At 36.3% G+C, this 22,742-nt stretch overlaps 1 protein-coding gene across 50 annotated transcripts in view; it reads left to right on the plus strand.

Moving 5' to 3' along the window:
- trdn (triadin) overlaps positions 1–22,742 on the plus strand; it is a 123,463-nt gene that overhangs the window by 31,079 nt on the left and 69,642 nt on the right. For 43 of the 50 annotated variants that reach the window (XR_015935545.1, XR_015935547.1, XR_015935548.1 and 40 more), the window contains 5 exons: positions 3,381–3,542; positions 5,039–5,098; positions 9,834–9,911; positions 10,636–10,710; positions 10,920–10,997. Coding sequence is in view for 45 of the 50 variants with exons in the window: in XM_088626950.1 (XP_088483076.1) it covers positions 3,381–3,542; positions 5,039–5,098; positions 9,834–9,911; positions 10,636–10,710; positions 10,920–10,997 (453 nt within the window). In the remaining 5 variants the exon portion in view is untranslated. The remainder of the gene's footprint in view (positions 1–3,380; positions 3,543–5,038; positions 5,099–9,833; positions 9,912–10,635; positions 10,711–10,919; positions 10,998–22,742) is intronic. The other 7 variants (XM_088626993.1, XM_088626994.1, XM_088626995.1 and 4 more) reach the window with 5 other exon arrangements.

Genomic DNA, 22,742 nt, shown 5'->3' on the forward strand with positions numbered 1-22,742 from the left:
ATTCTTTTCAGAATATATACTGATGGAAAAAAGAAACACAACACCTCCTCCTCTACCCTCTGGCCCTCCCATCTGTGTGGAACAGGCTGAAGAGAGACTCATCCATGAGGAGGACTTGATGCCACTGCTGATGAGTCCATCACAGCCTCTGTCTGGCCCAAGCCAGTCGGGTGTGACATCTAGGAGGTGTGAGCAGAGGGCCTCTGACAGGTCGCCTCGCTCTAAGGCCAGCAGCATGGAGCCTCACTGTCCTGTCACTGATGCGGGCATTGTGTCTGCTGCAGTTTCAGCAGCAGTTCGGGGGGCTGATCAGAAACAGTCTCTCAGATGGACCAGTTTAATGTGTCAGTCCTGCTCTGTTGTGGGCACTTGAGGGAGATCGGATCTTGGACGGTCATCTGTCCTGCTGGTCTGCTGAAACCTTCTCTGCAGTCAGGAACAGTGGAGCGGCTTACTACATAGTGTCTGGCAACGCTGGCACATGACATGCCTGCCTGCAGCGAGCCAACGGCCCTCTCCCTTGCTTCTGGTGACATTCCAGGCATTATGGAATGCACAGAAAACTGACTAAATGTGGCCTTTTTCTTGCAGTGTCCTAAGCTTTGAATTAAGGCGTTTGTAAAGGTGACCTGATCAGGCATTGTTCCACCTGGATTTCGTTGGGTAAAAGTGCACCTAACAAGCTTTCGTATGATTGGCAAGTTGCAATGCCTCACTGCACAAGCTGTATTGCTGGTCAGAGGGCTTGAAACAAATTGACAACTTTTTGTGAAAGTGCATAAGCTATAACTTTAGTATTCTCATTCCAGAACATGTGAGTTTCTTTTTCCATCAGTATACTTAACATCTGTATTACTGATCGGCATTCGTGTTATTGAAGTAACAAAACATTTACTGTTGGCTGATGCTCAAAGAAAAAGGCATTAATGCAAAAAAACCTTAAGGAAAACAATGTATTTATCTATAAAATGGCTGATAATTTTTGGTTATAATTTCACAGTGTGAATGGATATGATTGTCCAGGAGATACTTTTGCGGACAAGTATTAAGACAAAGTATGAATAAGGAGAAACGAAGATCTTTGTATTTCAATTTTTTTTTACTGATGAAAGATAGAAATTCAAGCAGACACTTGGTTAAAAAATAGATTTTTTAACAAGCATAAAATTAAAATAAATGAAAATCAGTGTATTACTTTGACAAAAGCATTTGTGCAATCACTGTTTTGTATGAAACCAAGGCGTTTCTGATTATTGAAAATTATAATGACTGAAAACTACCACTTCAAGATTACAAAGAATAAATGCGTAATCATTGAGTGCTGAAAAAAATAATTAGAAATCTGTAATTTATAATATCAAAATGGTTAAAACTAAAATCCATAGGAATATGACTCCATATGGTGAATATGATTCAACAAAAACCTTTGTTGGGGCCAATATTGACAAGCACGGGAGAAAATTAAACTACTGTTGTTCAAGGTGTGAAGACCTAGATTTGGCAAGATGTGTTAGAAGAATTGTTTGAGAAGACCAAATCTTGAATTACAATAAAAGTTTGATCAAAATCTGACAACTGATGGTTGATCGGTTCACAAGTGGAACATTTAAAAATTACTTAATAAGCTGAAAGCCTGTGGTTGAAAAATGAAATACATTTTTGTTCATAAAAAATCAATTCAAAAGTTATTGGAGATTTCCATTAAAAGAATAAAAGTAGTTGGAAAGTTTTTCCAACCATAGTTTAGAGACATAATTTTTTTCAACCATGAAAGCATGTTGAGGAATAAAAGAAAATAATTTAATAAAGAGTTTCTAATGCACATTGGTTAGCATGATGAAGGCTGTGTAATCATATGGCCTTGTTTGTCATTTCAGGCAATGGTAGCCTTTGTTTTGTAGAAGGTTGAATGAAGGCTGAAATATATCAATATATTTATTACTTTCATATCCCAGCTAACAAACAAATGTGGTGATATCATAAAAATACTTGCAACTTAAAGTAGTATAGAAATAGTGTGAGGCAGAAAATGTATGTACTCTGTGTATGTTGCTGAAGCATTCTTTAATATTTTATCAAAGACAAACATAACCTATCACCTTGGGATTTTATGCAATTCTGACATCTTAAAAAAATAAATGAAATGATATATCTTTTTACAGTCTATCTACACAATGTCTGACATTACCACACTGTTCCCACCCTGTAACATTTTGAAGATCTAGCTTAAACATTTTGCCTAAAGTAACCTAATCACAACCCTCCAGCAACATTTTGGAATGTTGTTACAATGTTTTGTGTTAGTGGGGCAGTCGCACCAGAATGATAAGCATTCGGTAAATGATTACAATTAACCATCTCAGTCCACGGCCTTGAAAATACTGTGGATTGCTTTGAAGGCTGCAGTTTCATAGAGGAACTCAAACTGGACTACAGGGCTGAAAGCATTATTGAAGAAAATACCTCTGGAAATTGTCTAGAAGCTTTTCTAAAAGTACAAAAAGACTAAAAGCTGTAAATTAAGTAAGGGGTGGGTGAACAGACATTACATGAATAGTTCCCATTACATTTAGCTGAAGTAGGAATTTAGTGTTTCTATTTTACTTTATACTTTATGCATGCCAGGTAGCACAACTGGATTTGTTGAATGTTTTGGCATTTAATTTACAGTATATGAAACCAGTGCTAGATACTGTATAGGCTCTTTTTGCAAATTACACCCTATACGTACCCTTTGCAGGACCCTCTCTGTGCCCAATGGTCTTGTGTGGTTTAATGCTAATACTGTAGGTGTCTTTTCATAAAATAACTATTAATTCCACAGAATACAGTACAACATTGAAACTATTGTATTTTAGAAGAAGTAAGTCAGATTGGTATTGCATTCAACTCAACATATTTTGTCGGCTTTGTCAAGTGATTTTGCAAGTGAGATCCCTAGTTTGTTTATATTTCTATGGAGAATAACATAACTCCACAGCTATCGAGAAGGGAATTTGTGTTTCTTGGTATCTCAGCAGGAAGGCTGACTTTGCTTGTGACAGCTTTGTAAACTCACATAAAATGAGAATAATGGAAGGCGATATCACATAGCTTAATTAGTAAAATCCTCAAAACCTGTGAATGATTTTGGCACACGAATTCTCACTAGAATAATGTGTTAGTTTAGGAAGCAAGAAGCAGAGGAATGCATGAGATGTCTGTTTCTCTCTTAAATAAAATGCAAGAAACTATGTGTATTGCAATACAAGTTTATCCAGTAAATGCAATACAAACGTTAGTGAAACAAAATGACATCACATTAGAGAAAACACGGTTATACACAACAATCAACCACACAAGCACACAATCAGTAAGAATGGTTTTTTTTTTGTTTACAGAGGTGAGGAGACCTAAAATTGAAAAAAAAGAAGAACGGGTGAAAAGAGAACAGAAACCCGAAAAGAAAGTAGAGAAAGCCAAGAAAGAAGTGAAGGCAGTGGAAAAAGCAAAGTCTAAAGCCAAGCCAAAAGAGGAGAAACCTGTCAAGAAGGAACCGAAAGGTAAAAAAAGCACGAAAGATGGGGAGGAGGCCAAGTTCCACAGCGTAGTGGGAATGAAACAAAGAAACTAAAGCAAAGATGAATATGTCATTATTTTCCGCTCAGAGAGAAGAGGAAATTGGGTCTGAATGGTTATTAATATTCATGTTATTAATGTCCACAAAAAAAAAACAGAATAGAGGAGACATACAGTAATTTAACATTCAGAATTTTTGTAATAGGTGTAATATGTGTTATTGTGTCTTCTAAAGAGCACAGATTACATACAATGTTTTCCATTTTTCTGCTGTAGTAGGAAAAAATAAGAAAAAAAAACAAAGATGAAAAATCCCTTACTGTTTAACAATAATGATATTAACTGCTGCTTGGAAGTCTTAGACATTTTACTTCAATTCTTTTCACTCTTATTCCTTTCCTTGTATGATTTAAATACATTTTCTAATTAAATTTAGTCATCTTGTTTTAGGCTTTGAATTAATATTGGTAGATGAACAAAAAGTGGCCTTTTAGCCTTATTGATGCTTTGAGGGTAACAAAACAAGTTAATGATGAGCAATATTTGGAACTGATTCAATTGGGTTTTGATGGGTAAATGTGATGGGTGAGCCACTACAACATGTCAAATAAGCTACTCACAGTTTATCTTGAGCTGTTCTGATCAGGTTGTAAAAGTTTCTTATCACTATGAATTAAATGCCTCTAAATGACAAGCTTGGTTGTTTTTTCTCACTAGAAAAGAAGAAGACCTCAGATTTTATTATAAACAAAAATTTTATAATAGAAAATAGTAGAATAATCTAAAATATTTGAGTGAAATGCTGTTTCTCATTACATTTATATATTTTAACTCCTAATTTTGTCACTAAGATGTCTAAGCTTTTTTGTACAGCAGTGTGTATCATGTGCTTCAGCCATGGACCAATGTTATATTTCCCAAAAGCCCTATTCTGGCCAAACTACACAAATCAAACACTGATAGCCAACCGTGGCCGGATGGTGATGGCTTGGCACCAACCCATGTTCATGTTGCTGTGTTTCAAGTGATTAAACTGTGCTTTACTTTCATCTAAAAAAAGTAAAAAAGTTCCATTATTGAAACAACTATTATACAACCAGTGTGACCTCTAAAATTAATCCAAAATAAGGTCTGTTGCATGAGTTAAATAAACTACATGTTAGATAAAGATAAGGTACATGCCTTGTTAAAGAATCAAACTATTCAGTTAATACTGAAGTTATATTTTATGTTCATGTCATAAAAGAGGTTGACATTATTTTTTCATAGCTACTGACATTAATAAGGATTGACAACTTGCTTTTTAATCATCTGGTGGTGGATTAGCTCGACACCAGGAAATGCACAGGTATTGTGTGGTGAGAATTTGCTTAAGCTGGATTCTGTAACTGTGTGCTAATGCTCAGACTGGGTGCCTAAGTCAGAGTTGTCAGTCACCCATTCACTTTTTGATTGTTTTCTTTTCCTTCTGCTCTGCTAGATCAGTTTGAGTTCTGTCGCTATGTCATTGACATGTATACACATGAGGATGTTTCTGCAGGTACTTTGAAAAGCCTTGTATTTCCATCTTATAGTACTTGCTTGGTGTTTTTTTATCTTGTACTTAACAATACTGCAAGCTTGATATCAGGTCTGAACAAACTACTGTAGCATTTAAACCTGAACTCAGTAGAAATTCTAAAACATTCACCTAAGTTGCATGAATATACAGTAAGGCTTCTTCAAGATGCAGTATCCTTTTAAAGAACTCTGAAACTAAGAAAGATCTTCGAGATTGATTATAGGTTCTTTGATCAAATCCTCTACTCAAAACGCAACTGAAATGAAGTTCTCTTTGATGTCTAGAATGTAGACAGCTTCCAGATCCAGATAATAATCTCTGCAGTGACATCAAAATGGATATACTGTAATACTCCTGATAGAAAAGCACAGTTTTATGTAGTATGAAATGTCACAGACCCTTAATGTTCCCAAAAATATGCTCCTTTAATTAATCAGCTTTTCTATTTAGAAATATTGCAGATACTGTATGTAATTACTCAGCTATTCTCATTTATTTTTATTATTAAGTTAAAGTTATATTATTTATGGAGGTTAAAAAGAAAGCAGAATTTGAGCACTATACACTGATAAAAAAAAACCTTACACCCAGTACCTTTCACTTCTGTTGTATATTTTAATGTACTTTTGTGTTACATCAAGTCTGGGTTATATTGTGTATAGTGTACAGTTTAGATACCATGGATAATGCATCTTTAAAGATTTCAATACATCATGTTTTACTATTTATTAACTTGAATAATAACACCTTTAACACTTCACTTGAATAAAAATAATAACCCATTAACAATTCACTTAATTAAGCAGTTAACATAACCAGTAATAATCAGGTTTTAGCTTTGACTGTAAAATTTGAAACCAAAATATGTTTTAATATGTCTTTAACATATAGCAATTCTTTTAGCTCCTGATTTTTCTACTTTCAAAATTGCTAAAATAATGATGCATTTCTCTATAGTGTAATAATGGATATCCCGTTAGATCATATGAGATTGGACGCATTTTTCATCCATCATCCTACTGCTATTTAAAGCATCTTAGAATGTAATTTTATTAAAAATCCGAAGGGAGGTGTTTGTGGTTGATATGCAGTATGGAGCTAGCTTTGTAATGATGAAGATAAGGTATGTGTATGATTGGCTTGTCGTTCTTATCCCCCCTGGACTTTAGTTAGTAACTTCCATATAACCTGATGAAACAAATGGCACAAAACATTTAGTCATCCTCAAATGATGCCACATTCAGTATCGATGTGTGACAGAGCACGGGAACCTTTAGCTTCAGTAATCGGTGGCTTCCCCTTGAGCAGCAATGTGTTCAACAAAATATCTCCTATAACCGTTGGTCTCTCACGTTAGTTTCGACCAACTAGCTCCATGCAGTATATCAAACACAAACACCTCCTTTCGGATTCGTCCCAAGCGCCCCTCCTCCACCCCAACTCCACCTTCCAGCTAGACCTGGGTCGCTCCTGAATGGGATTTGAGCCTCCTCATCTTGTGGCCAGGAGGCCCACTAACCAAGTAGGTTTAACCCAACCTACTGTATCTCACCAGGTATTCCAGACATTCACAAAGCACTCAATTATTGGATGATGTGGTCTTCAAATAGGTTAAAATCCTAAGGGGTGCACAAACATTTTCTCAGTACTGTATACAGTATGTACAGTAAAGCAGTTTGTACAGCATCCTTTTAGATGAAAAACACCATACAGATACAAAGAATTATAATTTAAATAGTACAGTAAGTTATTAAGTAAATGATGCTTTAATTGTTCAACAGTGTAGTGTAAGGACTCCTATAATCCAGTTCTCATGATACACATGGCTTTTATTTTTCAGTCTACCGCTGGTGATTTATCTAATTTAACTTATTAATATACAGTATATGGCTTAATTTACCATCTTCAGAAGGTTTGCACTGCACAATGAGACTATTTAACCTGCAGGCTTTTTCTGTAGGCTAATCTGTAGACTTTTTAGAATCCCTGAACTAATCTGATCATTTCAATATAAAACATTTAAATACAGTAATTGTATTTTATCTTGATGAATAAATTGTATACAGCTGTAATGTGTTACCAGAAACTACTGGTATGATGTTACCTCTGGCCTGTGAATAAGGCTGTGTTTGCACTGGGACATAGCAGAAGTCTGGGTTTGTATTCAATATTGTTGAACAATTCAGTATTATCCTGCAGGCTCGGAGGTTTGAAAGAACAGCATAGTCCTCTTGGGAAATGAAAGTCCATCTGAAGAGGTGGTCTTACTGTTTAGAAACTTATTCAAATTTTGACTTAACTGATAAACCTAATTGTGAAAAATGATTCATTATAGTCTTTATAAATGCAAAAATTAAATGTATTCTACATATTGTAAGGGTTCTGTCTGGATTGTTCTGTCTGGACCAAACACCCCAGAAACATCATCCGGCTTTTCAAAATGTTACCTGACCAATTTCACTTGCCACAGCTGGTGAGATGACAGAGACCAGCAGCAGTTCATTCTAGACACTGTGGTCCAGACAAGGCTGCCCCTTTTCTGAACCAACTGTGCCCTTCCAACATACATAAATACAGTACACCGTTTAATGCTTTCTGAGTTAGGGTAATAGTTGGGTTTCTACTGTAGCATCTGTGATAAAGTTAAACATATGAGATGGCGTAGTGAAAAAAATGCTTCTAAACCTTGATCTCCTTTTGAACTGAGCCCAGTGTGTTTACTAATTGTAGTAGTGTGAACTGACTAATTTCAATTTGTAAAGCAGGGGCATACAGTATTTTGGTTAGGCACATTAATACACCTTTTGTCACTGTGTATCATACTAGCAAAACTAGAAAACCAACATAGCGGAGCAACTGTGAAATTGAAAATGGCATGAACTGAATCACTTGCAAAGTTAATGGCAGAGACCACAGAAACAAACATGAGCTTACAGCTTAAATATGTGGTCCTGGTCCCTTTGTTGGCCATACTGTTGTAGCAGTAAACAGTGAAGTGTTTCAAGTTAATGAACCAAACTGAACCCTTCTCAAACAGAGTGATTGTTAATGCAACTTCTCTGTGTCTGTTTGTTGGTTGAAATTCAAATGATTTTTTTTTCTGTAAGTTGGGTCACCTCATTTGACTTTGCACAATATTTTTAAATGTATTTAAAAACTTTAACTTGATCAGTCATAATTGGGTAATTCTGCTACTGGGTAATAGAACAGTTTGAGAGATAACAATACTTTGTCAAAACTAGTACTTAAAGTTGTTTCACTACAAATTGTGTACCTTATTATTTTGAGTAATAATAGTCTTCTGACTCTGACTCTTACCTGTTCATAAAAAGTCTTTCTCCTCTATGCATGCCATTTCTTTGCACATTTCTTCTCATTTAATAACAATGTTTAATGATGATCATCATCTCAAGGCAACTTACAATACAGTTGCTCATGAGGCAATTGGTTAAGGTAAAAAAACACTCAATAAGCTCAAGGTATTATGGAGTGTCTGCTAAAAATCCTCCCATCAAAAGATTCTCACCTTTGAAAATAAGTCACTATTTTATTCCATAAACATCTTACCCCTGTAGTTTCTTTATATTTTCCTGTTCTGATGTTATTATAGTAACAATAAACTTGATTTATAAAAAGAGTAAATTTTCTTTTCAATTTATTAGATTCACCAAGCAAAAATAATCTTTATGAAAACAAATGACATAAAATGAACGCCACAGTTAAATATTTTATACAGTTTTACTGGAAAAGATTAATAATATATTCTTAATTTTCTCACAGAAAAAAACCCCAATTCTGTTACTTGAAAGGGCTGTGGCTACATGAGTAGTGTGTTTATTTCTTCATTTAAATTTTTATATGTATTCGCACTGATTCAGTTTGTAATGTGTTTTTCTGTGCAATAACAACATCTCTGTCTGTCCCTTGAGCTGTAATCAACCAATAAAATTGACATGAACATGATTTGATGCCTTTTGATCTTATTTGACTCAGTCTTTTGTAATTCGTACGTAGTAAAACATTATGACATTTGTCTTTTATGTTCAAATCATGTTCATGCCACATGGTGTAATACACACCATTTCTTTGGTATTAACAGTATTTCATCTGTATGACTAGCACCCACGCACAAATAATGGCACAAAGAAACCAAACACCTCAGAGGCAATTCAGTAGATCTCACAATTCTCTATCAACTAAACGTGATTACAAAGTCTTAAGCTAAAGCTTGCTTAGACAAAGGGGTACCCAGCCCTGAGGGTAAAGTGAACTCAAGGATGGCTGCCATGGAGGAGGGAGGCTGAGCAATGTTTGTAACAATGGTAACTTTTAATAGCTTTGTCATTAATTCCATTTAAACCCATACAGTATATTCAAGAATGCATCTTCAAATCAGTGTTACAGTTGCTTCAAGGGCAAAGTTTGGATGCATCAGTTTTGATTAGATTTTCATAGATACATCTACAAACTTAATAAAAGTGAAAGCACACTGCTAAGGTAAAAATAATACTCCCATAAGACATGTATCTGGCTTGTAATAAAGAATCTCTATAATTTTCTGTACACATATGGTCATGTGGAATAAACTTAAGCACTTGCAAATTTAGTGTAACATACATTGACTCCATACAAAAAAGAACAACATTTACAATTTACTTTCAAATCTTTATTTATTCACGCAGTTTTGGAAATGTACTATAATTGTATTCCCTAGGATTCAAGTCCTCAATAGTCCCAGATCCACCTAAAGGAAACTCAACAATAAAGAAGCCTGCAGGTTCCTTTGTGGAAGGCAAGCAGTCACTGTTGCTTTTTGATGTGTCTGAACATAACACCTTCAACTGGAGATGAGGACAAACTGACTAACACTCCATCTTCATGAAATTCCAAACTGATACATAACACAATTCCCCCTCTGTCTGACTCAATTATATTGCATAGCTATGAGGAAAAGAAAGTAACCAAGTATCTTGGGTAGAACTAACAATACACTCTCATTTGTCATACACATACCATTTTTGCATTGATTTACAATATTCAGCTTTATAATTTGTTTTTGAATTGTTTTTCTTGCTTGAAATGTAACCATTGTATTTGTGAATTAACCTTCACAACCAACTAAAGTAGACAGATGGTTTTCCTCTCAGTTTTACCTTTGCGGGAATTGCTGTTATAAATGTGTTATTTTAACTTTGTTTTGCATAATTGTTTCATTTATATATTTTAGATCATTTTTATGTTTTGTTATTTATTCACAAAAAACAGACACAGGATACATTTCAATAAAACACTGACCATTTAAATTATGATAAAATTAAAAGTATCAATGTTAAATATCAGTGTTTTATTTATTAAAGTGTTCATTCTTATTTGAACAGACACTATTAGATTTATAGTGAGATCAAGAGGTAACCACACACAATTACTCCAGTTTGTTAACACAAACTCTGCAGGTTATAAATTAGAATTAGAATTTATTCTAAGTATTCTGTCTGATTTGCCTTCTTTGACTCCAGGATTAAAAGCTGCAGTATCTCCTACTTCATCTGAAGGAAATTCATCACGGAATTCTGCAGCCCCTGTTGTGAAAGGCAAGGTGTCTGCTCAGCTCTGCTAAACACAATTATCTAAGATGAAAGGAACTGATGTTATCCCATTCATTTAAATCACTATGACAGCAATTCCATCTTTAATTTTTTATTAAGTTTAAAATGGAATAATAAAAAATGGCCAAAATATGCCATTTATTCTGAACACGAGTGACATTTAATCTAATATTTATCTCACTTTCTATATGCAGAGTCAAAGCCTGCAGTAACTCCAGCTCCAAACAAGGGAACTCCAACCACAAAGAAAACTGTAGCACCTATTGTGGAAGGCAAGATGACACTTCACCGATATTACTAACAAAATCATAAAGACATCAGCTTAGTTCTGTGGCCCTGGGTCCCTGAAAGACAAAAGTAGCCACTTACCCATGGGATATCATCGCCCACAGGGGGCGGAAAACAGACCATTTATTCCAATGCTGCTAATAGGCACAATTAGCAGTGAGACACCTCTTTCCCGAGGGGATACTGTATACTTCAGTTACCTGAGCCACTTTGTGGCTGCTTTTCTTTCAATACAGTATACTAGGGTAACAGGAGTAACCTCACGTTCTGTTTAATTTCAAAGAGTGATCACCAGAAGATTGGATAGTATATTAATGTTCTCACGTTACAGGCCAGGTGATAAATGTTGGCATTAGTTTGGCCAGAACTGAGATGCCTAAGCATGCTGTGCAGTCTCTAAGTTATCAAATAACTCAAGTGACCAGCTGCACCCAGGCAGTAAAACCTAAAAAAGGCTCACAGCGCATCTGGCCACAGGACAGATATCAGACATGAATGAGGTCTACAATGTGGCTAAACTTCTAGTTGAGTCCAGTGTGACACCCCTTTGGAGGTGATGACCCACACTCTTGGTTGAGGAAATCTAGTCTACCATCCAGTGGTTGTGCTAACCCAACACAGAAGTAACAGATAAGTTGTTTCAGTACAGTATATTGTATGGGTCTAGTGTACAGAACAGCACAAGGGACACTCAGGAAGATACTGTCACGCCCTCTGCAGCAAGAGGGCACTCCTTCTCTGTCCTGTCTCTCATTTCCGGTTCTTTGCTGTCCTTCCGGTGTTTATCTCTCTTTGGGGCTATATATTTCTGGGTCTTTCATTTGCCTTTGGTCAGCATTGATGTTCAGATATCCTGAAACTCGCCTAGCACCAGGTCGCCCCACGTCCGCTACCTGAGGGCATAGGTTTCTATACGGCATTCGTGAACAGCTCAACCCGGGGTAACCCCTGTCTCGCCGCTACGCATAGGGTCTTTTTGCTCTCCTGCCAATCAACGGTTCATTCCTTCTGACATCCATGACAGATACATTCTGTATCAAGTTGTAAATACCAGGACCAGGACTGTTTGTAGCCAGGTAAAGGAGTAATCCCACTTGACCAGAAAATCATAAGCAAGCATCCAGCCCTAAAATGGAATGGAGATCAAAGAGGCGTTTTGCAAAGAACATGATCTTAATACACAGAAAATCTTGCTATCTGCAGGGGATCAAATGACACTTTAGTGAGTTGTGACATGAAAGCAAGTATTGGTGGAGTGTCAGAACCATGTGGTGTCCTTAATGTGCCTAAAGCACCCTTTAAGTGCTTTAGACTAAAATGTACGTCAAATGTATGTTGGTAGTTTTGATGGTATTTTCCATCCTAATACTTTTAAGCTACATTTCCATGATTACAAAGTATCTTGATGATCTATATTAAATATACACCAAATGTAAGATTTAGAATTACTTTTCATCAGTCGTTGTAACCCTCTAGCAGTTTTTTTTAATGTTGTGAGGTACTAAAGAAAAACTTAAATCTGAACAATATAAATACCGTATGTGCAGTAAAAAAGTCTCAACAATGTTCACATGCAGGCAAAAACATCTGTCGGAAAAAAGAAAAGGGGCAAGGGGTCCAGGAAAGATAACATTTCATTGTAAGTTAGAGAAGCCCTCATCGTGTAATAATCTTCCCAAAATGTGGTCCATCGGCTTAGCACTAGACAGCTCTGCTCCAGGTTGACTATAAGAATGAGCTAACAGAGGTGAACAATGAAAAGAGCTGTATGCAATACAATCCTGGCATTGTGCAAATCCAGCCAGCCAGCCATCCATTAAGTTAATTTAGAATTGTGCCCTGCAGCCACAGAGAGAGAAGGCTGCAATTAATTCACTTGGAAAACGTGTAGAGAGAGAGTGGCAGACTGAACATGCAAGTTTTGTTGAGAAACACTCAATTCCTAGAGTTAAGAAACATAGATTCCTACTACAGTATATATTTTACTATATTCACTATATATTCACTATTCACTATACTGTATATACTATATATTTTAACATGAATTCCAAAGCAAACACAATGACAGGCTTGTTAAACTTTGAGGTAATAACTGGAATATTTCGGGTAGAGAATCATACCACATTCAAACAAGAAAATCTAATAAAAAATAAACAGAAGCTGGAAGGGGGCATGGGGACATAAGATAAATTCCCTCCACTCGTTAACGTGAAATAGGAATTAAATGCAAAATGTTTTTTTACCTGACAAAATTGACGTATTAAGACAGGTAGACACCATATAGAGTCCTGGAAATGTATTAACCCCTTTTTTCTCATTTTGTTGAATTACAAAAGATGTATAAACATTTTTAAAGAGAATATTTTTCATCAAAGCTTGAATGCTCATACAGAACAATCGTACAGGAGAAATAAAATAAATCTAAGCAAAGAAAGTAAAAAAAATAAATATAGTTGATTGTATAGTGTAAGTATTTACGACCTTTAGGGGGATTGCTGTTAGTGAAGTTAAGAAGTTAAGTACAAGGTCTGCATCAGGCTGTTTCACCAAGCAGGGAGGAAGCATAAGACCAAAACTGCCTTTGAAAGAGCCAAAAGAGTTAGACCTGACCTGTATAAAATTGGAACATTTTAAATGCAAACATAAATGCAAAATGTTACATCTCATGCAAACAACAGAGCACATCTCCCAGTCATCATCATCATCTCTACAGTCAGTATGGTCTGGGAGGCTTGTCAAGACTGAGAAGAAAATGTACAGGCAAGTATAAGAGAAAAATCTGCTCCGTCTGATGAAAGATCAAAAATTGAGATGGAAATTCACCTTCATTCTGTAAAATGACCCAAATCACAAGGCCAGAATTACACTGGAGTGGTTTAACGAGAAGAAGTCCTGACTTCAGCTGAGAGAGTCTGTGGAAAGACTTGGCCATCGATGATCCCCAAACAACTCGACAGTGTAGGGGTTTTGTGCATGTACTGGAACAATTTTTAATTGTAGCAGTAAATCACAAAATGATTCTTCGATGGCTATTAGAAAATCGACCTTGCGGAACAACTCAGCAACACACACACACGGATACTAATACACGAGAATACATTCATTAATACATTAAATGTGCATATAAACATAATAGAACTTATAGTGAGGGTTAGCAGAATACAAAGCTTATATCATGAAGAGTTATAAATACCAAGAGACACATACATTCAGTATACCATTCATTTATACCATTTCGTTAATGAGCTTTGATTACAACATCTACACTAGATACTCAAAAGCGAGTACATCACTCATAGGAATTAAATTGACATCAACTGGGATTGAGGTAATAATTGAATTATCGAGCTGTAATGCAGAATGTTGGATACTCATCCAATCTGTGTGGATTCAGATCTCCTGCGGACACAAGGGAACAGCGACAGGCTGTTGCTGTGTCCAATCGGTGTCCTCTGGCCTGGTGGGGGAGAAGGAAGGAGAAATTCCTGCTGGCAGTTATTCTCTGAAGACCGGCTAGTTAGTCCTGGCTGAACTAGCAGAGTTTGTGCACATGAAAAGTGACTGCAGGTCCAAGCAAGTCACACTCTTTAGACGGGAAGAAGACCAGTTCGTTCCTGATGTAGCGCTAGTCATGAATACTGAGGTTCAGATGTCAACAGTTCCGACCGTAGTTCACTCATTGATCTGGAGAGCGTTTGAGGTGGGGTACCGGTGGTTCATGAGGCTTGCTGCTGAGCTAACATCGGGTGGATCCTTTGGTTACGTGCGGGCGACCTCCAGGCTCGACTCAAACAAAGTAAAGTCCTTTCACTCAGACACACTGGCCATCACGTGATTGTCCGAGATTAGTCTGAGAATGTCCTGGAGGGGGCCTCTTCTGGGCCCTGTGCTACCTCTTTTATCTGGAGGAACTACTGTCGTTCATTGGTTGAAAGTTTCGCGGGCATCTGAGACCCACGTGGGGTTACTCTGCCCTACCAGTTCCTGATTGGCTGATCAAGGTGGAGGATGAGTAACAATGCTCTCTGGCCTTAGGGTTGTAAACACCTTTTGATGCGACTCCAGGACAGAAAGGCGCCAGAGATATCCATTCATTAGGGTGGCTGGAGAATCTCAGCCTCGGGAGCTGTTCCTTATCAGGAAACTCTATCAGACAGAAAAACACCTTAAATCTGAACCACATGGAATAACCTCTCTGTCCAGTGCCACTGAGATGAGGGAGAGAGAGACTGGCAAGGGAGCAGCAAACTTAATTCAATTCCTGTATTAACAATAAGACATGCCGCTACAACAGTCTGAGCAGATTGCAAACAAAAAAGGGCACTTTTGGTAGAGATTTAACCAAAAATAATCATAACTGTGACTGCAGCCGAAGGTGCTCCTATCAAGTATTGACACAGAGTTTCGAGTACTTACAATATACAGTATAATTAGAATAATTTTGTTTTTATTTGCAGTTTAATTACATTAAGTTATTTCCCTCACAAAAGCATTCAGCTTGAGTATTTACTTTATGCTTTATTGGAAACATTCACTTTAAAAATGTGTACATGTCATATGTGTACAATTTATCAAAATGTAACATTGAAAGGGTGTGAATACTTTATTAAGGCACAGCAGCTGCGTATCTCATTAAGAGATTAATCAAGTGTGTAAAAGTCCCGTTTCATAATATTCTTTTCTACAGTGTGTAACAAGAAAAAGAGCAGCAGATTCATTGTATGTTTTCCATGGGAGGGAAGGACTTTAACAAATGCTGTTTTTCCAGGAGGAAGAAATTATCTTTGTTGACGCTTATAGTAGAGTATTTAGACAAATACTGTAGGTGCTCTTTTACTTCACTCATTCAGAAATGTATAGATAACTGCTTTTTGTTTTTATTTTAGTTTTGAGCAATGTTAACATTTTATCAGCGATAATATGCAAATATTTTATGCTTGTTGACATCAATCATTTTTTAAAGAAGCATCACAACACCAATGTACCATTACTGAGTCTAATGCAAAGATGTAGATGTGGTTTCTTTTGTAATTCTTACGATGGAACAGACTGCAAAAAAGCTAAGGAAAGACTTACTGTACCTACAGTACCATAACACTATATCATGGTTTTCTTCTAAGAGCAAAATTACACAGTAATCTGTGGGCTTTTTGACAGAATTGGGAGTGATTTGGTTTTCTAGCCGTTTTCAACTGCATTTTAGAAGAAAATGTATTATTACTGTCATTAATAAATTAAAGCTATCTCTGTCTTTATTTACATACTGTAGCTATTTACATGACTTTATCTAGTAAAACACTAGGAATTATTTCTTCCTGTGCCATATATGGAAACATGCTTAAACAATCATTTATTAAAATGAATGCTTCGAATGTCTTGCAGTTTTCTAAACATGGAACTCAAAATTTCAGTTTAATGACTCTAAACTATCATAATAGTTCATTTTAAAACATCAGAGATTTTTTCTTTAATAGTCTGAAACATAAATGATTATTATTATTATTATTATTGAATTGCTTGCTTACAGTAGTGTTTCATTAGTTTGCTTTCCATGCATGTTTGATTTTCTCTTGAGATGTCAAAGGCAGACAGATTTACCCTGTGCTTTGTGCATTTCAATGGAAAGGCTCTGTTTCCCTCTGGCACACAAATCGTTATGCAAAGTCAGGTAACGCCTATTGCTGATATCTAAATTAACTACACAGGTAGCCCCCAAAAAATTGCATTTAGCTTAAATAGACCCCAGAATTGAAGTTTCCACACAGAGAAAATAACTATATTTAAAAATACCTAAACAAACACTCAGAAATGTCAAATGACTGAAACATTGTTTGTAGGAGTCCTTTCAAGTTATTATATTTAAACACCCATTCTTGGCTTTTAATATGAATTTGCTGGGGATTATTGTTATTTAATGAAGTGGAAATCAAGTTGTAACTGATGGAAAGGGAATTTTATCAAGGCAGGGCAGATGCTTTCCAGGTGTTCTGCATAATTGTTCACTAGTTAAGGAGTTCAAATGTCTCTGCCTGCTTTGGAAAATCAAATGTTTCTAATCCACCAATTTCTATAAATAAGCCCTGGTGTCTGACTTACTATTGCTATAGGCACATAAAGCCTCTAGTATGTTTAGGCACACACTGTTGTAGAAATGGCCAATCAAAAGTCCATCAGTTTTCAGTTTCTTTTCAACACTTCATTAGTAGAAGGCATGGAGAGATAGGCCAAGGCCTCTGATTAATCAGTGGCCTGACCTACCAGCAGGAGTGCCATGAGTGATTTCTGACTGGCTGATCTTCAGGATCCACAAAGATACTGTATCTGGCTTTCCTCTCATTGGTGCTCTGTGCTCTTAATTCCTTAATGGAACTAATTACTTGCAATGTTGTATGATTTTTGCCAAGTCTTTAATAACCCCAACTTAAAGATAGCTGCAGATTGTGGTCCTGTGACAAGATGTATAGAATCCCAACACAGAACTCAGCATAGGTATCTGGAAGTTATATTCACAATGATCTCTTCACTCCCTATAAATCGCATGAATCAGTGTGCAAGAATCAGATCTGAGTAGGGCTGCTGTAACCAATATAATATAATATAATATAATATAATATAATATAATATAATATAATATAATATAATATAATATAATATAATATAATATAATATAATATACTTACCAATATATTCTCATTGGAAAAAAGGGGGGCAGGAAGCATTCTTTTCCGTAGACCTTCCACCTTGTGTGGGAAAGCCTGCTATCTTTATGGTCCAGTAGAGCACAATTCAAGTACCGGATTCATTTTCAGAGGAGTTTCAGTTTCTTCAAAATGAAGGCATATTGTAACTTAGGACCACTCAAAGATGCCTTCTGATAACCACATGTCATTTAACCACAAGTCATGAAATGTAAGTCTAATTTTATAGACCTTGACTGACTCAATCACAGCAATATGAGGGTATGCTAGCAATCCTTTCTGTGAGGCACAGGGTAAGACACAGATAATCACAGTTAAGGCTTCCCAGAAAGCCAGACTCTGTTCCTCACAATGATGACTCCTGAACGGAGCTTCAATCATTGTAAAATAAGAGCAGGCCATTTATTGTTTCTGGTTTTAGTTCTATCTCAGACTATATGATTAAATTGAACCAAATATGTGGATACAATTTAAATGACCTGTTTCTCTGGTCTTGATTAGGTCCTAATTGAAAGATGCCTCTAAATCCTGTAAGTACAGTACCTGCCACTTAAGGACCATTGTTGCCCATGCTTGTTGTAAAATGTTTATTCTACCTACTAATCCCATTGATTGCTGGATTAAACTGTTCCATTTTATCACAGTGATCTGTTACTTGAAGAAAATAAATAACCAAAGTAATTTAAAGAATGTTGATGATGACAAAGACACATAAAACCATGACCCCAGTTCATTTCTTCAATTAACAAGGTATTTGAGCCAGAACTATGCAGCAATTAATTCAGAAGCTGTGGAATTATATAACAGGTTTTAGTTAGAAAATGTATTTACGGATTCACCTCTTTTGTAAAACTTATCATTATAGGAGATGTACCTTCTTTTGTTGTGTTTTCAAAATTAATTAAATCATTTGTAACTAAGCAACAGGGCTCAGGAAGTCTCAGATAATATAGACCGTTATATAAAATGATACAAAGAGCGTTAGGGACAATCAATCCCTAATTGCATCAACTGAACATTTTCTTCTGAACTTATTCCTTATCTATTGTGCTATTTTGAAGAAAAAATGTGATTGTTGTTATGTGCAAGTGAATTCCATGTTTTTTCCCTTTATCCAACTTAATTTTTTATTTTATTTAAAATAATTTCCTAAAAGTCATGCAAAAAAGACTGTAAATGGCATACTATTCACAGGAAAAAGCCCTTGATGCATATCTACAGTACCACTTAATTGCGGTAAGAAACAGGTACTTACTCTTCAAGGTTACAATGGCAACACAAGGAATATGCAGTGAATGCAGGGTCAACATCACATTCTATTAATTAAATAAAAATAAAATTGTATAACAAAGTAAGACCTACATCATGAGTAATTTTAAACAAGAGCTCCCTCACAACCGTGGATGTCATGAACTGAAAAACAAACACTTCATTTCTTAGTGTTTTCTTCCACAGTCCTATCATATGATGAAATCAATTTCTTTATACATTTTTCTTTGAAGAGATTTCTTTGAAGTGTGAAGCTACTAATGTACTACTATGTTAAATATGCTAGTATTGTTTCAGTTAGTAATAGTTAATCCTTGATGGGTTAATGCAGGATTAGCCCATGATAAAAAATGTCATCATATTTGATGTCATGCATGTTGCGAATTTCATTGCAGACCTTATGTTTTGGTGCCTACAGTATATGACCTTTGATCTTTGCTTTGGATAGATTCAGTTTCTCAGTTACCAGATGAATGTATTTTTCCAAAGAATGCACTGTCAATCCACATTTATTTATCTTCTTTGTTTTTGACATATGTCCTCTACAGGAACAATAGAAGCAATGCCCCTTTTCTTAAAAAACATTCTGCATGAATCTGGCAGTAGTCCAATTTATGACTGGGCTTCTAGACTATGTTTCCATATATTTGTGGATATTTACTCAGTTATTCACATCAGGCTATACTGTCTGTGTTCTTGTTTACTCCCTAATGTTTGACCCTGATGTATTTTAGGGACGCTCAAAGTTTCTTTTGCCCTTGTATAGGTTTTGCCTTCTTTGTGAAACATGTTCATTTGAATTTTAAACAGTAAAAACTATTACTCTACTGGGTGTTGAGACAACATTACTGGTTATTGAACCACATTCAAAGTTAAGGTTTCAAGGTAGTTACAGTATGAGTATATTTCACAACACACACTTATGTAAACTTGTGAACTTCAGTCAGGAAAATTATGTAAGTTAATTAAGTATAGACATATATATATATACTGTATATATCATATTTATATTAACAATGTACATTATATGGTAATGTCACAAAGTTTATTCTATAATGATATTATCAAACTCAGGCTGGGAGTGGCTCGCTGCCTGCCGTTGCCACGGGTAACCACTGCTCTCATTGCAGCCCAGCCTGTGAGGAGCAGATCAGGCCGCCTGTCTGTGTGTCCCTCTGTCTTTCAGTCAGGGAGCCAATCATCTCATCAGCCCTCCAGCTGATCACCACATTTAAGCCAGAAACTCCACTCCACAGAGCCAGCGCTCTGACATTGAGCTACCTGGGGTCGCACAATTCCCCGCCTGCTTCAGGAACACGTCGTTACAAGATCCCGATTCTCCTTCTCATCTCTCTCCTTTCAGCCTCCAGATACTCCTTGCTACTGTAGCAGCATTGAATTTAACTACATTCCAGTCCAGTCGGTGTCATCACAGTGGGCTCTCCTGTCCCTCCTGTCCTGTCAGCCTTAATTCTCGTCAGCATCACTGCACCCGGTCCCCCAGTCCAGCCTGTCCAGTCAGCCACACCCCAGCAGGGTGGCAGTCCGCCTGCATCAGCTTGAGTCCTCAAGACTCATGACATGGCACTCAAAAACCCACTGCTATCTAAAATAAGAACTTTAGTGTTCAAATATTGACTACATCATTAGCTGCTCCTCAGAAAGCATGCAGGCACAAAACTAGCATACTGTACATTGCGTTTGGCTCCTCAGTAAATTTGACTGTGAACATGTGTTTAGCATAGAGTGAGACAGCTTAGGAAGGCACCTCAAAAGGTGGGGTACCTCCACAAGAGTACAGTACCTTGACCACATACACTCCCAGAAAGCTAAAAGCACCTCAGAAACAAACTACATCCCTGATTGCAAGACAAAGGGTTATATGCCACTTTTGGACTCAGATAGAAAATATCTTTAGAAGTATGTAAAACATATGCATAAGCACTCCAGGATAAAACTAAGCACAGTGAATGTGGCACTGATCTGACTAAGTTCAAGGAAGGCTTTCAGTATGCCCTAATTTTTTTAAGAGCAACTGCAGTTACACAACAGATGTGAAAAGTGACTGATTATAATAATCCATTAGGTTGACCAGTGTTTTGTTATTACAATAATGTTCTTACCTCTCAATGTTCTCACAGTGTTTAAATGTTGTAGGGCTGCATTCATCTTTATTTTAAACATGGGAATGTGCTTTTGGCCTTGATTACATGACAATGTTATTTATTTTTCATAGTTTATACAGGAATCACAGCTCAAGCTTGTTGATGATGGATGATACCATCAATCTTTCCTTAAAACACTTTTTTGGAACATTCAAACGGCTAAAATCATACCAGGGTCACTGATATCTGACAAATATCCATATAATAAGCAGAAAAAAAACAATAAAAGAGGGGAAACACAATGCAATATGAGATTTATACCACCTATGTATTTACAGTTAGGCATGGTAATGAATTGCAGTTTTTGTTTTCAGATCTTGGTAAGGATCAGCAGCTTGCATGTAATACTTACAGTACCAACACTTTCTCTGGCACAGAGTTTGGCGACAGAGCACAGACATCAATGCTTTTCTAATGAGAAGCCAAATTAATTTCTGCGAATGCTGGGAGGGAATGTAGCCCAATGCGTCATGTTTTGCTTTGACACAGAAATCGCTGGTACTTAGATAAGGGAGTGTGACAAGTAGCATATGAAGCAGCACCACAGGGGAGTTGGCAGCTTTAGCTGGTTTGACAGCTTTTCAACTACTGTACATCCGACCCCACAGAACCTTTCCGCTTCTTTCTTATTGAATTTGAACCTTGCAATTAGAAACGGACTTCGTCCAACATACATACAGTATGAATTTTTACACTTTCGTTTATACAGTACATGTATAAACAAATATTTCATTATAATAGTCCTCCATCCATTTTTCTAGCCTGCTTTATCCAATCCCAGCAAACAACTGGCAAAAAAAGGCAGGATGCACCCAGGGCTGCGCACAGACTCTGACACACACAAACTCACACCAGGACCAATTTGACCCAATTAACCCAATTAACCTATCATTATGTCTGGAAACCCACGTGAAGACCCCAAGAACATACTGTATAAACTCCACACAGACAGCACCACAGGAATTGAACCCAGGGCCCCATCGCTGCAAGACAGCAATGCTAATCACTGGGCCAACTTTAATAATTTGTATTATAAATTATTGTAATATATAATTTAATTCTACATATATATGGACAACAAAGTGCCTGCATGAGTAAAATGTTGCACATTGTGAAGATTTACATAAAAGTCTTTATGTAAGTTTAGAGGCAATTATTGTAGAATAGATACCTTATTTAAACTGTATCCTCTTTGTGAAAGAAGCTTGTATTGTGTGTTACATTGTAATGACCAGCATTTTAGAGAACAATCACTGTGGTTGTCAAAAAACAAAACTGAAACTCCAGCCTTCCAGTGCTGTTGTTCTGAGGCAGCAAAATACTTAGGTAAAATTATATGACAGAAAAAAGCCATCATGATCTGTGTGGATGAAAATTGTAATGTCAAGTTTTTTTAATTCATTTTCTGACTATTTTTTTTGTCATACTACTGTACATCTAGTCTTATTCAGAATGTTCATTTAATGATCTCATATCTAAATGTTAACTGTAGAACATATTTAAATCTTTCAGGGCTGGAAAAATAATAGTAGATTCTCCAAACTGGTTTCAGAATATAATCATAAATGTAGTATTACTGTTATTTTTGTTTTCTTTA

This window comes from Lepisosteus platostomus, chromosome 3, assembly GCF_059453375.1.
Source record: "Lepisosteus platostomus isolate fLepPlt1 chromosome 3, fLepPlt1.hap1, whole genome shotgun sequence".
NCBI lineage: Eukaryota > Metazoa > Chordata > Actinopteri > Semionotiformes > Lepisosteidae > Lepisosteus > Lepisosteus platostomus.